At 46.6% G+C, this 19520-nt stretch overlaps 1 protein-coding gene across 3 annotated transcripts in view; it reads right to left on the bottom strand.

Moving 5' to 3' along the window:
- Positions 1–5742, bottom strand: part of ZCCHC2 (zinc finger CCHC-type containing 2) — a 43313-nt gene extending 37571 nt beyond the window's left edge. For all 3 annotated transcript variants that reach the window (XM_071736606.1, XM_071736605.1, XM_071736604.1), the window contains exon 1: positions 4448–5742. In XM_071736606.1, coding sequence (XP_071592707.1) covers positions 4448–5389 — 942 coding nt within the window. In that variant the 5' untranslated portion in view covers positions 5390–5742. The remainder of the gene's footprint in view (positions 1–4447) is intronic.
- Positions 5743–19520: the final 13778 nt, after the last annotated feature.

The following is a 19520-nucleotide window of genomic DNA, read 5'->3' on the forward strand; positions in this document are numbered from 1 at the left end:
ACCAGACTCTGAAGACACACTTTTCTTTATACTCAGCTCTACGACACTAACAAGAGTACACAGCAGCTTCAAAATGGGGTTGCCTGTATTTTTGTTCCCACACAGCTTAGTTTCTAAATTTAAGTTCTACTACTTTGCTCTGGTGCAAGTCACTGAAGATCAATCCTAAAACCACTCCTCTAATTTGCAGACAAAATATCCTGTAAACAGAAGCCTAAGAAAAATACTTCATAAATAGAAACTTTCCCTTTGTTTGGAAGTCAAGAGTTTTTCTCTAAAGAATCTTTCAACCATCTAATTATAATACCCTTCAGCAAACCCTTATCTCCTGCCTACTTCAACAGAACCTTAGCTCTATTGCTGTTAAGTATGCTTAATTAAACGTTCCAGTGTCTAATGCAAGGCACATTTATTATGTTAGCACATACACAGACCTCCTTCAGTGTTTCAGCATTCTGATCTCAGATCTAGGATGAAATGGAGCAAGACAGGCAATCAAGTCAAACAGCTTTGATACTGATGCACTTATTAAACAAATGTTATCAATACAGGAATTAAACTATGTGTTCTGTTACTCAAACTAATATAACAGTATGAGCTGACTATTTGCACATTAATGTTTTGTTTATGACTGCAGATGTAAATGCTGCTCATTTCTTCTAACATTACAACTTTAGATTCAGAGTTCGTATTCTGCACAGCTTAATGTACCAGTGACTATTTTTGCAAAATGTTATAAGCTTTCATTTTAAAATCTGCAAATAGTACCATGTTTCTATCTTAGAAAAAAACAACAGTATTTCAGAACACTTTCTTAAAGAAACAAAATTTATGCAATTATAACGCAATTATTATGCCCATCCCACCAACAGTCCTGTCACCCTACAACTTCTGCATTTAGCAGCCATTTTCCAGTGAAATTCACATCACTAAGAACTGTTACATTTTTAAATGATCACTAAAATATGCCACCCAGAAAGAGCAGCAATACTATTAATCCTTTATCAAGAAGCATCTTTTATGTGAGCTCAATCTTATCAGATGGCACAGATCCTATCCAGAAAACATAATCCTAATCACGAGGAAAAAGCAAATTGCTTTACGTTTTTGTACACCACCTACAACCTGTAGGTGAACTTCTCAAGGTCTGCTTGGTCGTTACAAATAAACGTTATAGGGCCCGAAAGCGCAAAACCAAGTAATTTTTTTAGATATGTTACACGCAACAACACAGTCCTTGCCCTAAGGAATTCAGATCCAAACTTGACAAACCACCTGGTTGGATTCCAGGTCTGAGATCTATCACCTCTGCAGGCTGATTCCCCACCACTGCTGCTCGCCACGGATCACGTGCACAACAGCTTTTCCCATCTTGGTGCTGTTCAGATGCCAGGACCTGGGAGAGCCCGGGAGCGTTCAACCCAAGAGCTGCGGCAAAGCCTTCCCACAACAACCTCTGGGTCTCCCCACTCCCCAGGCTTTTTCCCTTCGGGACTGGGGCTACGGCCGGGCAGGAGCAGCTCCCCGGACCGGCGGCGTCCGCGCTATCCCCGAGCCGGGGGTCCCAGCGGTACCGGAGGCGCGGCGCGGGACGTCACGCCGCCCTTCCATTGGGCGGCCCGAGAGCGCGGGTCCTCTCCGAACCCTCCGGGCGGCGGAACCGGCGCGTGATTGGCCTGCACGTTGGTGCGACAGAGCCCGGGCCCGCCCCGTTATGCAACGGAGGCACCGCCCCGCCCCGCCCCCGGCGGCACCGAGGGGAAACCGCCCTGCCGGCACGTGACCAGGGGCGCGGGCTCCGCGGCCGCCATCTTGAACGGGGGCGGGAAGCAACGCTCGCCGGGAGTCACCGCATCCCTGCCCAGGGAAGGCTCCCGCAGAACCGGGTCGGCAGGCGACCGGCTTTTTCGCTCCCACCGGCACGGCGGAGGGGATCGGGGGCCGTGCCCTCAAGGGGCAGGGAGGCGCCGCGATCGATCCGTCCTAGACGCAAACAAAGCGAGGTCACCCCCCCCCTCTCCCCGGCCGCCCTCGGGGAACGGCCGCTGCCGGCCGTTACGGTGCTACTTGGGTTGGAGTCCGTTACCCCCCATCGCTGCTTCTGTCCCCTCAAAACCGGGCTGTCCCTACGAAAGGGGAAAGGACTTGAACATCCTCCGTTCAAGTCCTGCCAGGTGCGGCCATTGCAAAACGTGACAGGAACCGCCCGCTCCAGGCACTTCCCGCGCAGCCGTGAGGCGCGGAAGCCAGCGGGCTGGCTCTGGGGGCACGACCCCGGGCTGGGCTGGGCTGGGCACGGCACCGTGAACATGGCACGGGCGGGGCAGGAACAGCTGGTGCTGCTGCACGGCTGCTGCCTACACGGCCACGGAGCGGGTTATAACCAAAAAGGGAGCCCAGCTCTTCTGACCCGGTGCCAGATGAAGAAAAGTCAGAGCTCTTTACGAAAACATTGTAGTTCACAAGTGCAGAGCCCCTGCAGGAACTTGAATCACAGAAATTAAGGGAGGACAAAAAAAAACTGTGAACACCTTACAGGATTTTAAATCAAGTCTAAATAAAACAGTACAGCTGCATTTTGCCAGAGAAGTTCTTAACCATGCTACTAACTCAATTTCCTCCAGTGTCTCATCTGTGAGGGTTCCACTGTTCTGTGAACATGAACCGAAAACCCTCAGCAGAAACCCATCATTCCTCTGTTCCCTGTCAGCCATTATTTCCCATAAGAGGGTTTGCTGTATTTACAATTTAACCATTAAGAAATTAAAAAAAAAAAAAAATAAAAAGCCTGCAATAGGGATGCCATTTGAGTCCTGCATGGACTCACAAGGCACCTAGTTCCACAAGGGACTAGATGATGTGCACACTCGGCCAAGCTAACTCAGGTCTCTCCATGTTTCCTGAGTAAATGAAACCACTGTTACTTGGAAGGCTGCTCAGACACCAAGGCCAGAATACTGCACAAAAGACGACATCAATTCCAGCAGTTCATGAGAACCTAATCTAATGAGCTTGATGGGACACACTAAGCAGCTACAACTGATGTGCCAGTTTCAGGCAGGAAGTATGTTTCCAGTTACTAGCACACTTCAAACTCAGCAAGAAAACTGTCCACTCTTACCACTTCCTGCAACTTGATCTTCTCCCCCTGGAGACGAACTTCCAGGATTCATTTGGGGATAGAGTTAGACTTGAGCCAAAATAAATATTTGTTGGAGTTATGCTACAAATTAATTATTTTCAGTACCATAACATCTACCCACTAGTTTATGACCTGCCAAATGTGCTTTGGCCTTAAAATCATACAAGCCTTCACTTAACGTATTTGAAGGCTTAAAAATTCCTCCTCTGCATGCTCCTCAAGAGCACAGCTCATCTATACCAAGCAGCAAAAAGGGCCATTCCTGTCATATGGTAGACAACGTAACTTTAGGAGTGGCTGGACTGGATAGCACTGAAAGTAAGCTCCAGTCCTTACTCCTTTGTATCTTTTGTTAAGTACCCAATAAAAACCTGATGCGTTCAGCTGAACAGCATTATGAACACTCCACTTCCAGCCCTTTCTTCCCCTTTGCATGAGAGGCCATCTATAGACTGAAAACTGCAGAGCTCCAAGATAATATCTTGGTTGCATAAACATGGGGCAAATTTAAAAGCAAACACTCATCAGAGGGCAGCAATGAACCTCACTGGAGGAAAAACCTGAGTTTAAACATAACTGCTGCACAGGAGAATGCTTCAGTGCCACCCACTGAAAGTCTTCATTCTTAGTGACAGCCACCTTCTAGCAACAAGTGGCACATCTGCTTTCAAGATGTGCTTTGCTGTTTCCTGACAGCCATCCAGAAAATCAGCTCTACTCTGGACAGAAGCTCCAGTTGTAACATTTATATTTGCTGGATTAGTGGAATGATGACCATCCCATCCCAAACGTCTTCAATCACCTTCCTTACTGATAAAGGTTTTTCAGAAAACCAGCCTTAGGCCCCTGACAGCTGCCCTGATCCTCACCAAGCCTAAGTCTCATTTTAGGGAGAGAGCAGCTTCCGTATAAAAAAAATATTTGAATGCATTCCGTAAGCTGCTGGAGAGGCTCTCTTAGGCTGTTTTTATCTAGCATTGTTATTATTACTATTTTTACAAGTTTAGTCATGCTGTCATTCCTCCTTCTGCATCGTGTAACTTATTCAGTGGCCTACAGCGTGCTGGACAGCCAGTCAAGCTGCAGCAGCACTTTGTGCCCTGCGCTCCAGCAAGGCAGGATCCGAAAGCCGGGGCCTAAACGGCCGGGAGGGGGTGGGTAAGCGGAAGGGGCCACGTCCCAGTGGGGCCTTCGGGGAAAGGCAAGCGACCGCCGAGGCTCCCAGAAAATCAGGAGGGGGGTGAAAAGCGCAGGAAACAGCCCGACGAGATGGCGCGGCGGAAAGAGTGCGGGACGGAACGTTACCTGAGCTTGGTGGCTGCCGAAACCCTCCTCTTCCTGGTCCCCGCACAAGGCACGCCGCAGCCGCTCCAGGTGCTCCCGCAGGGTCACACGCTGGTGGAAGGAAAAGGCCGGGTGCAGCGAGGCCATGGTGAAGAGCAGGAGCAGCTCCTCCTGCGCGCCGAAGCCCAGGCCCTGGGCGGGAGGGAGGCCGGCCTGCCCGTTCTCTCCAGCTTCGTCCATCACCACCACCATGTCCTCCTCCTCGGCGGCCCCCTCCTCCTCGCCAGCGCCCGCCTGGGGCCTCCGCGCCGGCCAGCTCTGCAGGATGGAGTCCACCTGGGGCAGGAGGCGGTGGAGACGGCCGGCGGCCTCTCGGTTCTCGGAGCCCAGTAGGGCCAGGTAGACGATGAGCTTGGAGCGCACGGCCGGGTCACGGAAGTCGCCGAGCTGCCCGGGGTCGCTGAGCCCGTTAGCCTTGGCCTCCGAGTCGCGGAGGCAGTGGTAGTCCTTGCGGGCCAGGTCTTCCAGGCAGGAGCCCAGGAACCGCAGCTCCAGCGGGTTACACAGGTCCAGCAGCCCCACCATGAACTCCAGCCGCTGCGCCGAGCCCAGCACCAGTCCAAACCACTCGTACACCGTCTCCTTATCGGTGCGGGCCGCCGCCGAGCCGGGCCCGCCGCCGCCCGGAGCGCTAACCGCGGCGGGGGGGGGCGGCGGGCCCGGCCCAGGCCCAGGCCCCGGTCCCAAGCCGTGCAGCTGGCTCGGCCTCTCCAACCCGCACCCCCTCCCCGCCGCGGCGTTTCCGCGGGCCGGCGCCCGGGGTACCTGCTGCAGCTGGAGGTGACAGTCCAGGGCACCGCCGGGCTCCTTCAGCCCCAGCCCCGCGGCTGCCGCCGCCGCCGCCTCTTCCACCGCCGCTGCCTTGTGGCTCGTCTGCTTCAGGGGCAGCTTCATCTTCAGCATCCTCGGCACGGGGGAGACGCCAGCATCCGACAGGGCCCGTCCCGGCGGCGGGGCAGGGACGCAGGGCGGCCGGCGGTCAGGAGGAGCCGCTCATGCTGCCGCGGGGCCCGGCCGGGGCGGGAGAGGCGCGCGCAGGGGCAGCGCTGCCGGCGGGTGCGCGCGTGGGGGGAGTGGGCGGGAGGGTGGGGGAAGGGCGGCACTCGCTGGCGGCGGCTCCCGCCGCGCTTCCCCTTTCCTCCCCCTCCCGCCCCGGTTCCCGGTGCCCGTGCAGAGGCGGAGGCGGCCGCCTATGCTGGCAGCCCCGGCCGGCGCGGACTGATCCCGAGCTGCCGGCGGGGGAACACGGCCGGGATAGGGGTGGGGAGGGGCAGAGGGGCGGGAGGGCAGAGCGCGCCTCTCCGCCTATCGGCACCGCCGACGTCAGCGCGCTCGCCAGCGTGCGTCGCGCCCGCCGGTGGGGACGGGTCCTACGGCAACCGACCCGCCGGGGGGGTTGGGAGAACCGGGAGCGGGGCGGGAGCGGCGTTCCGCGCGTGACTTTCTGGTGCTGCCGTCTCCACGGGCGCCGCGGCTGGCGTCAGGGCAGAGGCCTCGGTGTTGCTCGCAGTCGAGAGGAGCCCCGCCGCCATCAGCGGCCGCCGCCTCTAGAGGCGAGGCTGCCCTCGGTGCCGTGGCGGGGGGAAGGAGTGACAAGTGGCTGTGCTCGGCACCGGGTCGTGTGGCTTCCAGGTGTGACCGCGGGCGGGGAGTCGTGCCCCCTCGGTCCGGTCGGTGTCAGCGGCCTAGCTCCTGGCTCGGCCTGACGTTTGCTTCGTGAGTTCTGTAACGCAGACAAATGGCAGCAGCTCCACGGTTTCCCCGAGGCCGGCGGAGGAACAGAGTCTTCCGGCTAAAAGATTTCCCTGGTGCTGGGCCATGTGTTGAGGGATGGATGACCAGGCGTCGGCGTGCTGAGGTGCCTGGATTTACCCATAGCTGGCAGGAACGGGCCCAAAGCCCGATGGAACACCCAAAGCACACCGATGGAACAATGCTAATTATAGAAACATGCAGGCTTTCGCATTGCTAATGATGTTGAAACTATTACTGTTGAAAGATGTCTCGTTTTTTAATTATTACTGTTGCAGGATGGGAGCTTTCTACCAAGCATCCTCGCCGTAGAGAAATACAGGGAATATTACAGAAAAAAAAAAAAAAAAAAAGTATGGCAAAATGCCTTGGGGACAGTCTGCCATGAAATAGCTGGCTTGCTTCATTCTCATTCCCCCTGTTCCGTTCTCAGCTGTTACGATCTGCGACGGCAAACAGCCTACAATTACAAGATTAAGCAGTGCTCTGAGTAATCAGAAAGTTGCAATGCCCCTTACTTTCAATCCCACACATTTACATAAAACCAGTACATTTGAAAACAGAATCGAGCCCGTGGCTTGCAGAACAACACGGTGAAGAACGTTTTAATTACAGTTATGCAAAGCAGCATCCCTGCACTGCTTAGAGCAATGAAGTGTGGATTGCCAGTGCTAACTCCCACTTTCCTCTGTCTAGAACCGGAGCGAGATACAATGGAAGAGACTGCTTATTAAAAAACTAAGCAAATGTCATGCAGATTATAATAATCTTGTACACATCACTCAGATTTGCCACAGAGCAGTCTTGAGTACTGGTTCCAGACTAATGCGTATCCTCCATTTTTATGTATTTGCAGTAAGCATGTGTATTTTATTTTTAAAAAAAATAAAGGACTTACTTGAAGGTAGCATACCTTAGGTTTATACATTCCTGATTTCTGTTCAGTCCTCTTCTAGTAATACAAATGGACTTGAACCTGGCCCACTGCAGTTCTCCTCACTCATTAACGTCACAGCAGTGCAGTCACCATCCTCACAGCCTTTCTGCAGACGTTTGGCATCAGGAATGTAGTGGGGAAAGGGAAATAGGTCAAGTCCTACCCTTGCATCCTGGGCTGCTAGAGGTTCTTTGCTGGTCCCAAGGCTGTGAAGGTGAAGAGTAGGTGCAGGAAGTCTTGTAAACCCATTTTATCATCTTTTATTTTGTGCTGTTGCCTGGTTAGGGCCTGACTGGACCCATGAATTGTTCCAGATCCCTAAAGTTATTAGTCAAAGCAGCTATCATAATACCCCAGGATAATATTTTCTTACATTGTCACTGTAAAGTAATTCTGGAATGATGGCAATTTTCGTCATATTGTCATTATGGGGTTTTTTCAAAGAAAAATTACATGACTATCCCAGGAGATTTGCCAAGCTGGAATCATGGAAGCACAGAAACAAGGCTTGAGGTTTTTGCTTAAGAATTTGAACAGATATTTTGCCTGAATAGAATTTGGAGGATCAGAATGACATTGATCTGAATGCTAGAAATAACATTTCCTAAATTAACTGTATGCAATTCAAATAAAATGTGACATAGTTCCAAATAACACCACGGAGAATGAAAAAGGAACTTAATTTGGGAAGAAAGGGATGAGGGGGATGACAGAAAAAGAAGGTCTGCTGATCTGTTCATAAAAGTGTAAGCTAAATTGTGCATGTGTAAAGGTAATGGTTAAAAATACACACCCAACATCAGAAAATACTTGAGCCCATCCCTATTTGTGAGAGTTCCCAAGCTGCTATTTAGTTTCACAAATAAACTCGAGAACTTAATTACTTCAGCCTTTCTTAATTTTCCCTCCTTTAGTGGCCTATGATGCTTGTGAAAAAGATTGAAAAATGGGAAGTCAGGAAAGAAGGGAGGGATAGCATGAGAAAACAAATCGAAGACAAAGATATTCCAAGTGGACTTACAAGTATTTCAGTATCTGAGGGAGGTGGCAGCAAGAAGAAAGAGGACAATGTGGAAAGAGAACTGAAACTCAAGTGCCCAAGAGAAATGAAAGTGAAACTCAGGGCTGTGGATGGAAGAAATTCCATCCTCAGGGAAATTCACAAATGCTGACCAGCCAGTGCAACAGGAGAGGCTACTACAAAATTCGACTTACCCAGAGCAGCTACCATTGAGGTTTTTTAATCTGATTTTCTTTAAGGAAAGTATAGCTGGCTTTTTAATGACTGTTGGAGTCATGCTGACTTAAGGTGAGCACAGTACGCAGCCTTAGATGGAAAAACACGATTACACCTCTAAGGTGAAAGGCAGATGAACTGTGATGCAACACAGAGCAGGCAGAGGAGTAGGCAGGAGTGCTGCCAGGCTGGGAGCCCTACATCTCTGTTCTGGGAAGTGGTGTGCAGCAGGGGTCCAGTCTCACACCCAGTGCCAAGAGCCAGAAGTGAGCCATGGGGAGAAACAGTTGTGTCCAAGAGAGTTGTCATTGCCTCAACTGGATTTGCAGTAACAGGAGTAGGGGACTTTTTTGAGTCTTATTCCACCTGCTGTCTTTCCAGCTCTGTAGCATCAGCCTGGTTCAGACTGTCAAAGCCTTGGAGCTTTCTGAGTACACAGAGGCTTCACTGCTGATCTAGAAGTATTGTTCATTATTCCATTAACCTGGCTGCCACAGGCTGCTGCCTCAGCTTTTACACCTACCTGTGACCTTTGCAGTTTGGATGAATGAGCTCTGGAAAATGCCCAGAGACACACAAGCCAAGGAGCCCCAGTTTCTGGTACTTTGTGTGTCACCACACGGTCTCCAAGCAGACACAATAAAAGTCTGTTGAGTCTAACAGCCTCCCTTACTTGGTTCTTACAGAGCAGGCATCCTTATTGTGAAGCTTTTGTTCAGCAGGCCCGAAACTTCCAGCAATTTTTTTAGAAGGGAGAAATCCGTGAAGAAAAAGTAGCCTTCAACACTATCAATATACATTTGTTTTGTTTTTAAATTAACTTTTTTTTTTTTCAATAGTGACTTCTCACAAAGGCAGTCAAAGATTTTCCATTAGTTTTGGCACTAGATAAAACCAATTTCATAGTCTCAGTTTTCTTGTTCCTTAGCCATTACTAAGGATCTGCTAAAGCTGGTGTGTAGAGATGTGAATGAGGTTAATCTGTGGCCCATTTAAAGTTAATATAGAGATGCTGTAGGATATATATATCCATACTGTATAGAGTAGTACATCTCTGGTTTTTATATATATCAGGATATATATTTTTTTTTCACTTTGATACTGTTCCCCACCTACTGTCTCTGCTGCTTAGTGTTTTCACTTTTACAAAGTAAAACATGTACCAAATGCCCAGTGAGTATCTTTGTGTGGATTCCCATACTATGCAGGGTAGAAGAGATGTAAATAAGGAAACAAAAACTTCTTTTCCTCCTTTCCTTCCCCTTTCCCAGGCTGTAGGAAGATCTACTGCCTCCTTATACAAGGTTTGCAGGTGTGTTTACTTCACCATCAGTAACATGGACTTGTGTCAGGTCTCTCAGTCCAACCCCCAATGTATAAGAGAATTGTTTCAGGCAATCTAGCAGAAATGTCACACACAAAAAAAAACAATCTGGAAGAAAAGTTACCTGATAAACCTTCGGAGTAATCTTCCTGGCTCGTGGTTTACCATTTGTTTCAGGCTTGTCAGCATTTTTTTGAATAGCTGACCTTTTGTGAAACAGGAGGAGGTTACCTTTCAGAGCTGAGGTCTTAGAAGAAAAGGTCTTGGGAACATGACAACTTGAAGTTGGCTAGAAACATAACATGACAAATTACTAGGTTCTTATTACATTCTTTTTTACTCCTACTGCTTTGGTGTGTTTTGAATATTTGATCTGTTTTATTCTTTCTTTGAGCCTCTTTTTCAGCAGGAATTAAACAAGCTTACATTTGGAAACTGAAGATATGTGTAAGAAATTACATTTTTTTCAATATGCATTTATGGAATGAAGATATTAATTTTTAGGACTTTTAATTCAATATGACTAATAAAATGCAGACGTTGCGTGTTAGCATCCTGTGCAGCAATAAACATACAATTTCGAACACAGTTTAAACATAGTTTTGGAATTAAAGTTACCAGAAGGTAAGTTCAGTGTAGGCATAAGGTGTGTTCCCAGGATCAGCTTCATTATGAAAGACTATTTCTAAAGTCAAAGTTGTTGGTTATTCATTTGCAAAGGTCACCCCTTTGGCAAGCTTGGCAATAAAGGTACTGTTACGAAACAAAGTTGCAAATTTCAGCTCACCCTTCAAGGGGAGCTGAGCTGAGGCCACAGTCATTCTTTTAGATAACTGTCACAGGTGAAATATTAGTGTTTTTGGCAGCTCAGAAACATATGAAAGATGGTAACATTACCAAGATGCTGTGGTAGGGGGGCCTGTTTCAACTTCTGGGCAAATGGAGTGGGTTCCTTACCCAGCTACGTTCCAGCCTGTGGTCTGCATGGCAGCCTGTGTCAGGTTGCTTTTCTTCCTGTAAAATAATAAACCAAAGTTATCAAGGCAACTTAGGGGAAGTTAAGGATACAGTAGCACTGCTCATCCTTTGGATCTTCTGGCCAGCAGTTTCTCTCTTCTGACGGAAGTTTTCAGTGGGATTTTGCTATCAGAGGGCACAGCTTGCACTGATTAGGATCACAATGAGTTCAAGCCTGTATAAATTGTGCAGTACCCAGGTACATTGGAACCAGAACTGAAATCTGACAGAAAGCTACTACCTGATCTAGATGACAATTCAGTTTTGGGGAGAAAAGCAATGAGATTCCCAAGAACATTCAGCTTCAGGCTTTATAATACTCCAGCAAGGACAGTAATGAAATGACTGTGACTCAAAGAGATTACAGGTGAACCATCACTGTGAGCTTTCACGGTGCAAACTCATACACGCATGCAATCTGCACACACAGCCCAATTTATGCTGGGGTTTTGCTGTCATGGGAAGTCCTCCTTCAATAAGACCATGAGACAGAAGATCATTTAATCCCGTGCACAAACCAGTGTCTGTTCTCCTTAACACTGAAGTACGTCCTTAAGTGTAAGACAGTGAAATTTAACCACCTACACAAAGAAAAGAAAAAAAGACTTAGACCACCTTAAACATCTGATGAAAGTTAATTGAAATCTGTTCTGAAATGAGAGCTGGCAGGAGGAATGTGGGTGTGGCTCAGGCACGAAAGAGCCTCAGCACCAGGCCTGCCTGATATTAGTCATGTACATGATAATTATGGATGCGATGAGCACCCAGGAATCAAAATCTCCTGAGAGGTTTATTGGCATTATTTCCTAATCCCTACACTTAATCCAGGAGGAAGAGAAGAGCAACCTGCTGATCAATCTGTAAGAAACTATCACGTGCACTGGACATTCTTTGGAGCAAAGCTCTTATCAGTAAGGACTCAAAGGTACCAGGGAGGAAATGCTGCATCCTGACCTTTAAGCTGTTCAGTCACAGTCTCACAAAGACCAAAGGATGCCAGCATGAGCTGCAGAAGAGTCATGAGTCACTTGTGAGATTTGTGCTGCAGAAAGAACACATTATCCCTTTACTCTGCTGGTAGTGCCAGTCTCTTTCTGTCTTAAATGTTCCATCTGCTGCTGCCCAAATTAGACACACAGCTCTCACCATCACTGTGCAAAGTGGTCGTCGGTAGCACTCCAAGTGCACTGTATTCTCTGTAGCCTGAGCCTTGCTAAGCATCTCACCTACAGCCAGGGAGACCTCCTCTTGCCAGGTGTGGCTCACATCCCACTGAAGACCTCAAAAGATTAACTATTGTTGCAACAGCCAGAGCTGTTTTGTCGGTGTCAGGAAGATCTCTGCCAGCAAGCCAGGCTGAAGGACAAAAGGAGAGATCTTCCTCGGGTGGGAGTTGCTGTCATGAGCCTATGGATGAAATGGAGTGTGGTTGAAAAATGAGCACCTCAGCTGCACAGCTCACTGTGTTACTGGAGGTGTGAGGGGGATGGCTGCTACTCCTTGTTTGTCTTCTGCTCCACACAACTTGGTTGGCTCAGGGCACATGACTTGGCTGTTTAAATAAATTCTCAAGCTTCATCTCAGCATCTCAGCACACTGATGCTTTTTTTTTTTTTTTTTTTTTTTGCATCTACTGCATGCATTAACCTGGAAACAGTGCTGGAGTGCTTACCAGAGCAGGTGTTACACACTGCCATTCAGTTATTTTAAAGTAGACAGTGAAAATACCTAAATCCAAAGAATCAACTTTCACTTTCCTCATGCTCCCTCCCACAAAATGTGTATTTATATTGAGATGCCCATGGTTCAAATTACCTGTCCTTGAAAGTTTTACTAGTTGCTCTTTGTGGATGTCTAGCTCTCAGTTCAGGTGTGACTCCCTGCTTGGAAAGTGGGAGTTCTCCATTAGGCAACCTCTTGGGAATAAAACAAGAAATTGGAAATCTCTTGCTAGGTAGGCGTTTCATACAGTAGGTGTTTCTGGCTTTTCACTTGTGAAGAATGAGTAGGTTGCCTTGAATTAATGACATTTGTGGAAGCTTTTGAAGTCTGATGTGTATTTATCAGGATGTTATGGCATATAAGAAGGATGGCTTACAATCTGGGGTATATAAGGAAAAACATCACAAACTTGTTCTGGGAAAAAAGTAATTCCTTAAATCAGTAGAGTGGATACCTTCTATGAAAAAGGAAAAAAAAAAACCAACAAAAAAAGGAAGCCTACATAAGCTTTTGTTCCTACTGAAATTGATAGCTCAAATGTTGTCAGAGCATGTAGGAAGGCAACAAGAAAGGCCAAAGACCTCTTAGAACTAAGACTAACAGAGGAAATAAAAGGAAACAAGAAGAGCTTCTTCAAATACATCAGGAGTAAAAGGAAGAACAGGGAAAATGTGGGCCCACTGCTGAATGGGGTGGAAGCCCTGATAACAGAGTTGCTGAATGACTTCTTTGCTTCAGTCTTTACTCCTAAGACCAGGCCTTGTGAACTCTAGACCTTGGACACAAGAGAGAAAGCCTGGAGGAGGGAAGGACTGGGTCAGATTGGGTGAAGATTGGGTTAGGCCTCAGTTATGCAAATTGAATATGGACAAGTGCTTGGGCCCTGATGGGATGCACCCAAGAGTGTAGAGAGAGCTGGCTGGTGTTATCACCCTACCACTCTCCATCATTTTTGAAAGATCATGGCTAACAGGAGAGGTACCTGAGGACTGGAGGAAAGCCAATGTTACTCCAGTCTTCAAAAGGGGCAAGAAGGAAGATCCAGGCAATTGCAGACCTGTCAGCCTCACCTCCATCCCTGGAAAAATGATTGAGCAGCTCATTCTGGAGCACATTCTCTAAGGACATGGAAGAGAAGAAGGTCATCAGGAGTAGTCAGCATGGATTTACCAAGGGGAAATCATGCTTGACTAATATGATGGCCTCCTATGATGTTGAGACTGAACGGGTAGATGCAGAGAGAGGAGTGGATGTTGTCTACCTTGACCTTAGCAAGGCTTTTGACACAGTCTCCCATAACATCCTCTTGAGCAAGCTCAGGAAATGTGGGATAGAAGAATCTGCAGTGGGATGGATTAACAACTGGCTACACAATAGAGCCCAAAGAGTGGTGATCAATGGCACAGAGTCCAGCTGGAGGCCTGTGGCCAGTGGAGTCCCCCAGGGATCAGTGCTGGGCCCAGTCCTGTTCAAGATATCAATGTCCTTGATGAGGGACAGTGTCTTCTCCTCAAGTTTGCTGAGGACACAAAGCTGGGAGGAGTGGCTGACACCCCAGGAGGCTGTGCTGCCATTCAGAGGGACCTGGACAGGCTGGAGAGTTGGGCAGGGAAAAAGGAAATGAATTACAACAAGGGCAAGTGTAAAGTCTGGCATCTGGATAGGAATAACCCCAAGTACCAGTACAGGTTGGGGACTGAGCTGCTGGAGACCAGGGAAGGGGAAAGGGACCTGGGGGTGTTGGGGGATTGAAGGATGACCATGATCCAGCAATTGTGGCCAAGAAGGCCAATGGCATCCTGGGGTGCATTAGAAATGGGGTGGTCAGTAGGTTGAGAGAGGCTTTCCCCCGCCTCTACTCTGCCCTGGTGAGGCCACATCTGGAATATTGTGTCCAGTTCCGGGCCCCTCAGTTCCAGAAGGACAGGGAACTGCTTGAGAGAGTCCAGCACAGAGCGATCAAGATGATGAAGGGAGTGGAACATCTCCCTTATGAGGAAAGGCTGAGGGAGCTGAGTCCCTTCAGCTTGGAGAAGAGGAGACTGAGGGGTGACCTCATTAATGTTTATGAATACATAAAGGGAGAGAACCAGGGGGATGGTGCCAGGCTCTTCTCCATCATGCTGAATGATAGGACAAGAGGCAATGGATATAAACTTGAGCATAGGAGGTTCCATACAAACACAAGGAAAAATTTTTTTACTGTGAGGATGGCAGAGCATTGAAACAGGCTGTCCAGGCAGGTTGTGGAGTTCAAAACCCACCTGGACACATTCCTGTGTGACCTCCTGTAGGTGACCCTGCTCTGGCAGGGGGGGTTGGACTGAATGATCTTTTGAGGTCCCTTCTGACCCCTAACTTTCTGTGATCCTGATTCTGTAATTTCCTGATTTTTAAAGGACCAATGCATCAAATTGGGTGTTCTGTTGGAAAATCTGGAATACTGAGCAAACCTGAACTAGGGAACCTGTACAAATAATATCTATACCACCCCTGGGCACTGAATATCACATGGCTCCTTGGAACTACGAGTGCAGCCCAAGGGAAGATGTCTTTACCACAAGCGCTGTCCTCAGCTCATCCAGCCTCCAGCTTCTCTGGGGCATCACAGACTCCCACAGATGGGTTCCCCTCTGGTTGTGTCATTCTGCCCAGTCTTGCAAGCAGGTGTGTTTCTTTTTTCCTAAGAAAGAAGAGTAGTTTCAGTGTGGAGGTTACAGGGCATCTTTCACACGTATGTGGATGCTCACCTCATTCTCACTCCAGTTCATCAAGGGCCAAACAAGGTTGTTCAGTGTCTTTCCTGCAGAGGTCCCAGTGATTCTCTGCCACAAGAGAAGACTTTATCTGTAGAAATCAGGCTCAAGGACAACAGGAATAGGGACTGGAGTGCCTCCAAGAAGGACAAGAGAGGATGCTTCCAGAGCTGGCCAGACTGGTAGACTGGTAGACTACTGTGTTTGCCTCAGGTCTCCACTGAAGAATTTCCTTTTCTTCTACCCTACAACATGAATGATCCATTTTGATGATAAACTCATCTAACCATGACTGAGCCTTTCTCTGCATTTGTGCAGTGGCTGAGGCATTGATCAAAGCCTCTAGAAAGTAACAAGACCCATAATATAAGAGTTAATTAAGAAATCTTTTAGTCAGGGGCACATATTTCTTTCTGCATCCTTGACATGTCTGGTGTATTTTGAGACACCAAAAAACCATAATACTTTGAGTTTGTCTGAAGATGATGAAAAAGCCCTGATAAGAGGACTTATATTGGCAAACAGTATGAGCATGCAGTTCACAATACAGCATTCTTTTCTATCTTGACAACCAGCTTTATCATCTTCCAGAGAAAAGGTGACAAAATCAGTTAAACCCAGTGAATTACTGATGCATCCTTTTGTGAGATCCCTATAAAGGCACTCCAGCTCCTTGGGAAAGGATGTTCTGTACCTGCATTTTAAATAATAGCAAGAGTTTAACTTTTTACCAATTTAATTACTATTCAGTGTTGGAAGCCAGTTGCAAGATAATTTTGCCCACTTCTTTCTTTTTCTTCCTCTCCCATTTTACAGGATCTCCAGAGATCTGCCTTCTTCAGTTCTGGATGTTCTTCTTGAATACTAAATAAATAAATAAATAAATGTATATTTGAAATATGAGCACCTGTCCTGGTTATGTAGCTTAAAGTTGACACTTAATGAATTCCAAGAGGTCCCCATCTCCTTCAGTTCCTCTGGGCATCACACTCTGACTAATTTAAAAATTTGACTGTCCTAGGAGCTCATGTTTTTGAAGCATTCAGAGAGCATAGTAATGAACACAAGAGAAAAGCCAAAGGAAAGTGACAGAGACATGAATTTCAAACTGGAAAAAAAAAAGTGAACACTTCCTTTTAAATAAGCTTGAAACCATAAAATTAATAAACAAAATAATTGTTGAAACTGATTTGAGACATGCAGCTCAAAAAGAGGTTTCCTCTTGCTATGTCTCTGAAAATGCTTGGTCTTTTTCTGGCATCTGCAAAGTGCTCTTCAAACATTGTTTACTTAATCTTAACCCTCTCCTCAGTGGGAAATTACTGCCTTGTTTTTCAAGGTGTAGACATTGAAACAAACACAGTTAAGCCTCATCATTTAGGAATTTATGCTCAGCAGATGTAATCTCTTCATCAGTTCTACCTTCAGGAGTGATGGCTGGAGGGAGCAATGGGAGAGGACAAGAACTAGGAAATTAGGAAGTTTCCAGAAGAAGGGTGAATAGAGATCAAGAAAGACAAATATGTAACCTGGAATCATGCCTTGTAAAATGGCTGAGAAGTGAGGTCCACAGTCCTGGTGGGTCTGGGGGAGGTGACCACGGTGTCTGAGAGGAGCGTGTGTGCTCTGAAGGAAGGGGCAGAGCCTGCCTGGGGCTGTGGCACTAACACCCTCTCCTGTCTCTGTCGTCCTTTCTCAGCCTGAGAAATTGACCTAATACTCAATAACACAAATTTACTCAGGGAGGGGATGAAAGCACCATGACAACATTGAGCAAATGAGGGCATTTAATGACAGAAGTGGGAAATACAGCTGCACCTCCGTGTCTCTGGTCAGCCAAACACTGACTGACCACCATCCACCATTGCATATATATCAAGTATATATATTTCAGCACTGGCAGTTCTCTTGTTTTGCCTTGTTCCAAAATACTTGCCTTGTTCCAAAAAAATCAGCAGGTTGAAAAACCTGGACATCATATCTGAAGAATATAGTCTTACCTTGCCATGTAATGCCATCAGAATAATAGTGGCTTACATGTTGGCTGTAAGACTCAATAGGCAAGGTCTAATAGCTTGCTTTCCACTGGCTTATCTGTTCTGTGACCACCTCAAAGCTTTAGCCCAAGAAGCTTAAAAGAATTGGTCCACAGTGTGCAATTAATTGCAGATTAAATATATAGCTTCAGGAACTTTGCCAATGAGATAATGTGAGACAGCACTCTTAGGTGCTCAAGTAGACTGATTTATCCCTAAGCAGTAGCTGCCCTTTCAAGGATGATCAGAGCAATCTGAACTTTTGCCTTGAAAAAAAAGGAAAAAAACCCCCAAACAGCAAAGCTTTTGAAAATTATACTGCATTGCATTCGGTTCAAATGGGTGAATGATGTCATACCTTAAAAGAATTGCATATAATATTGTTTATGAAAAGCAACAAATCCTCTATCAAATTGTATTGTATGGGGTGCAGCAGAAGCAGGATGTCATGATAGCTCTGTATTCCTAATCTGCATTTCCTGCCCCATCAACAATCAGCATGAAGGTCCCTTTCACTGCACTGCAGCCATATAAAAAGGAGTTCAAAATGGAAGCAAGATGATTGGAACGAATGAGGACAGCCAACAAAATTAATTTGCATTGAAAAATGTTGTTTTGTCAAACCTGAAATGATTTGTAGGGATGCATTAGTTGTGATGAAATTCTTAATGGCCTCGGGAAACCAGCTTTACCTTCTTACTGCTGAGCAGGACACAAGCAGAAATAAAACATTGGGATTTTTCAATCTCGCAATAGATGCTTCTACACAATCTTTTTCTGCTGCATAACAGTTGTTTCCAAATCTAATACAGCTTGATAACATATTCCCAAATTGTGGGAGGGAATTCTTGTCCTGAGGCTAGCTACAAATTATACTCATGTCTTCTTAAAAGCCCATTTACATGACTACAAGGGTACAAAATTGCTGTTGCCTGAATGAGACCAACTCAGAACATGGAGAGTATCATCCCAGATGAAGCTTACATATACACTCACAGTGTAAGTATTTGATAGTTTGTTTTTGTAGATGCAGCTTTCTACACCTATAAAAAAGACCAGCATAGGTGTCATCAAGGAACAGCTATTAAAATAAGAAACACTGAAAGAAATAGACCCTCTACCATCCTTTTGGATCATCATTTCACATAACAGAACATCTGCCCTTATGAATGTCCATAAAAGTAGCAAATTCTGGATACTGTTTATTCAGTAGGTATAATAAACCTGTGTATTTTTGATGGGAAATGCTGCTTATTAGGCCCATACTGTCTTTAGCACAAGGGAGGGGAAACATCTTTTAAATTTTCAAACCACAAACCTCACTAGAGTGAAAAACAGCTGACAAGTAGCAGGTTGCATCAGTTACTGGGCACAATTACGAAGAAGAGAGTTGAAAAAAACAATGGGGGGAAAAAGGCAAAGTAGCCTGGTTTCAACCACACCAAGGGAGATAAGATTGTAAGGCTGTGCAGAAGGATAGCAAGGTTAAGAAGGAAGCACAGGAGAAGAAAAGCTGCCAACAAATGCCTGGTGCTCAGGAGAGAGGCCAGAGCACTGCTCCCACGCCTGACCTGTCCACACGCCTCAGCTATCAGGCTGCAGGATGACAGTGTCATGTGCTGGTAGTTTCTGATTCAACTGCAAATTGGCCCAGGCTGCTGAATGAGCAAAAAGTTACCGCTTTTTGTTTGTTTGTTTGTGTTTTGTTTTGTTTCCAAATTGGTAATTTCTCTTTTGTACCCAGCAGTTTTCTGGTTTGCTCTTTGAACTCTCTCACCATCAGACAAACTTTGTGTTGGGGCAAAGTGAGCGTCTGGCTGGAGCTGTGCTTGTTCCAGCTCTGACTTAGAACAGCTTAAACTGTCATGGAAATACACCTAAAGTGGTTTCTAAGCCTAGCGTGAAATCTGCAGGCTTGGCTCAGGGTTTTTTTTGTTTTAGAGTATCTGCTAGCTGTACAATGGGAATCTCTTCAAGTTCAAAACTCGTTTTTTTCCAGAAACCACTGAGCAGACATCACAGGCTTGATAATTATTAGATATCACATTTGTGCTTACTTAAACTAGCAATTAATCAACTTGATTAAAATGAGGCAGAGGCCTCATCCCCTATTACACATAACTTTAACTATTCAATCACTATTTTCAATGTTCTTTGCTTAAATCCAAGCAAATCCAGAGTCTTTCTTGAATCCCAGCCCACCCCTAATACTGAAAAATAAGAGAACTTATAAGTATTTTTATTTGTGCTGCC

This window comes from Heliangelus exortis, chromosome 2 (assembly GCF_036169615.1).
Source record: "Heliangelus exortis chromosome 2, bHelExo1.hap1, whole genome shotgun sequence".
NCBI classification, from domain to species: domain Eukaryota; kingdom Metazoa; phylum Chordata; class Aves; order Apodiformes; family Trochilidae; genus Heliangelus; species Heliangelus exortis.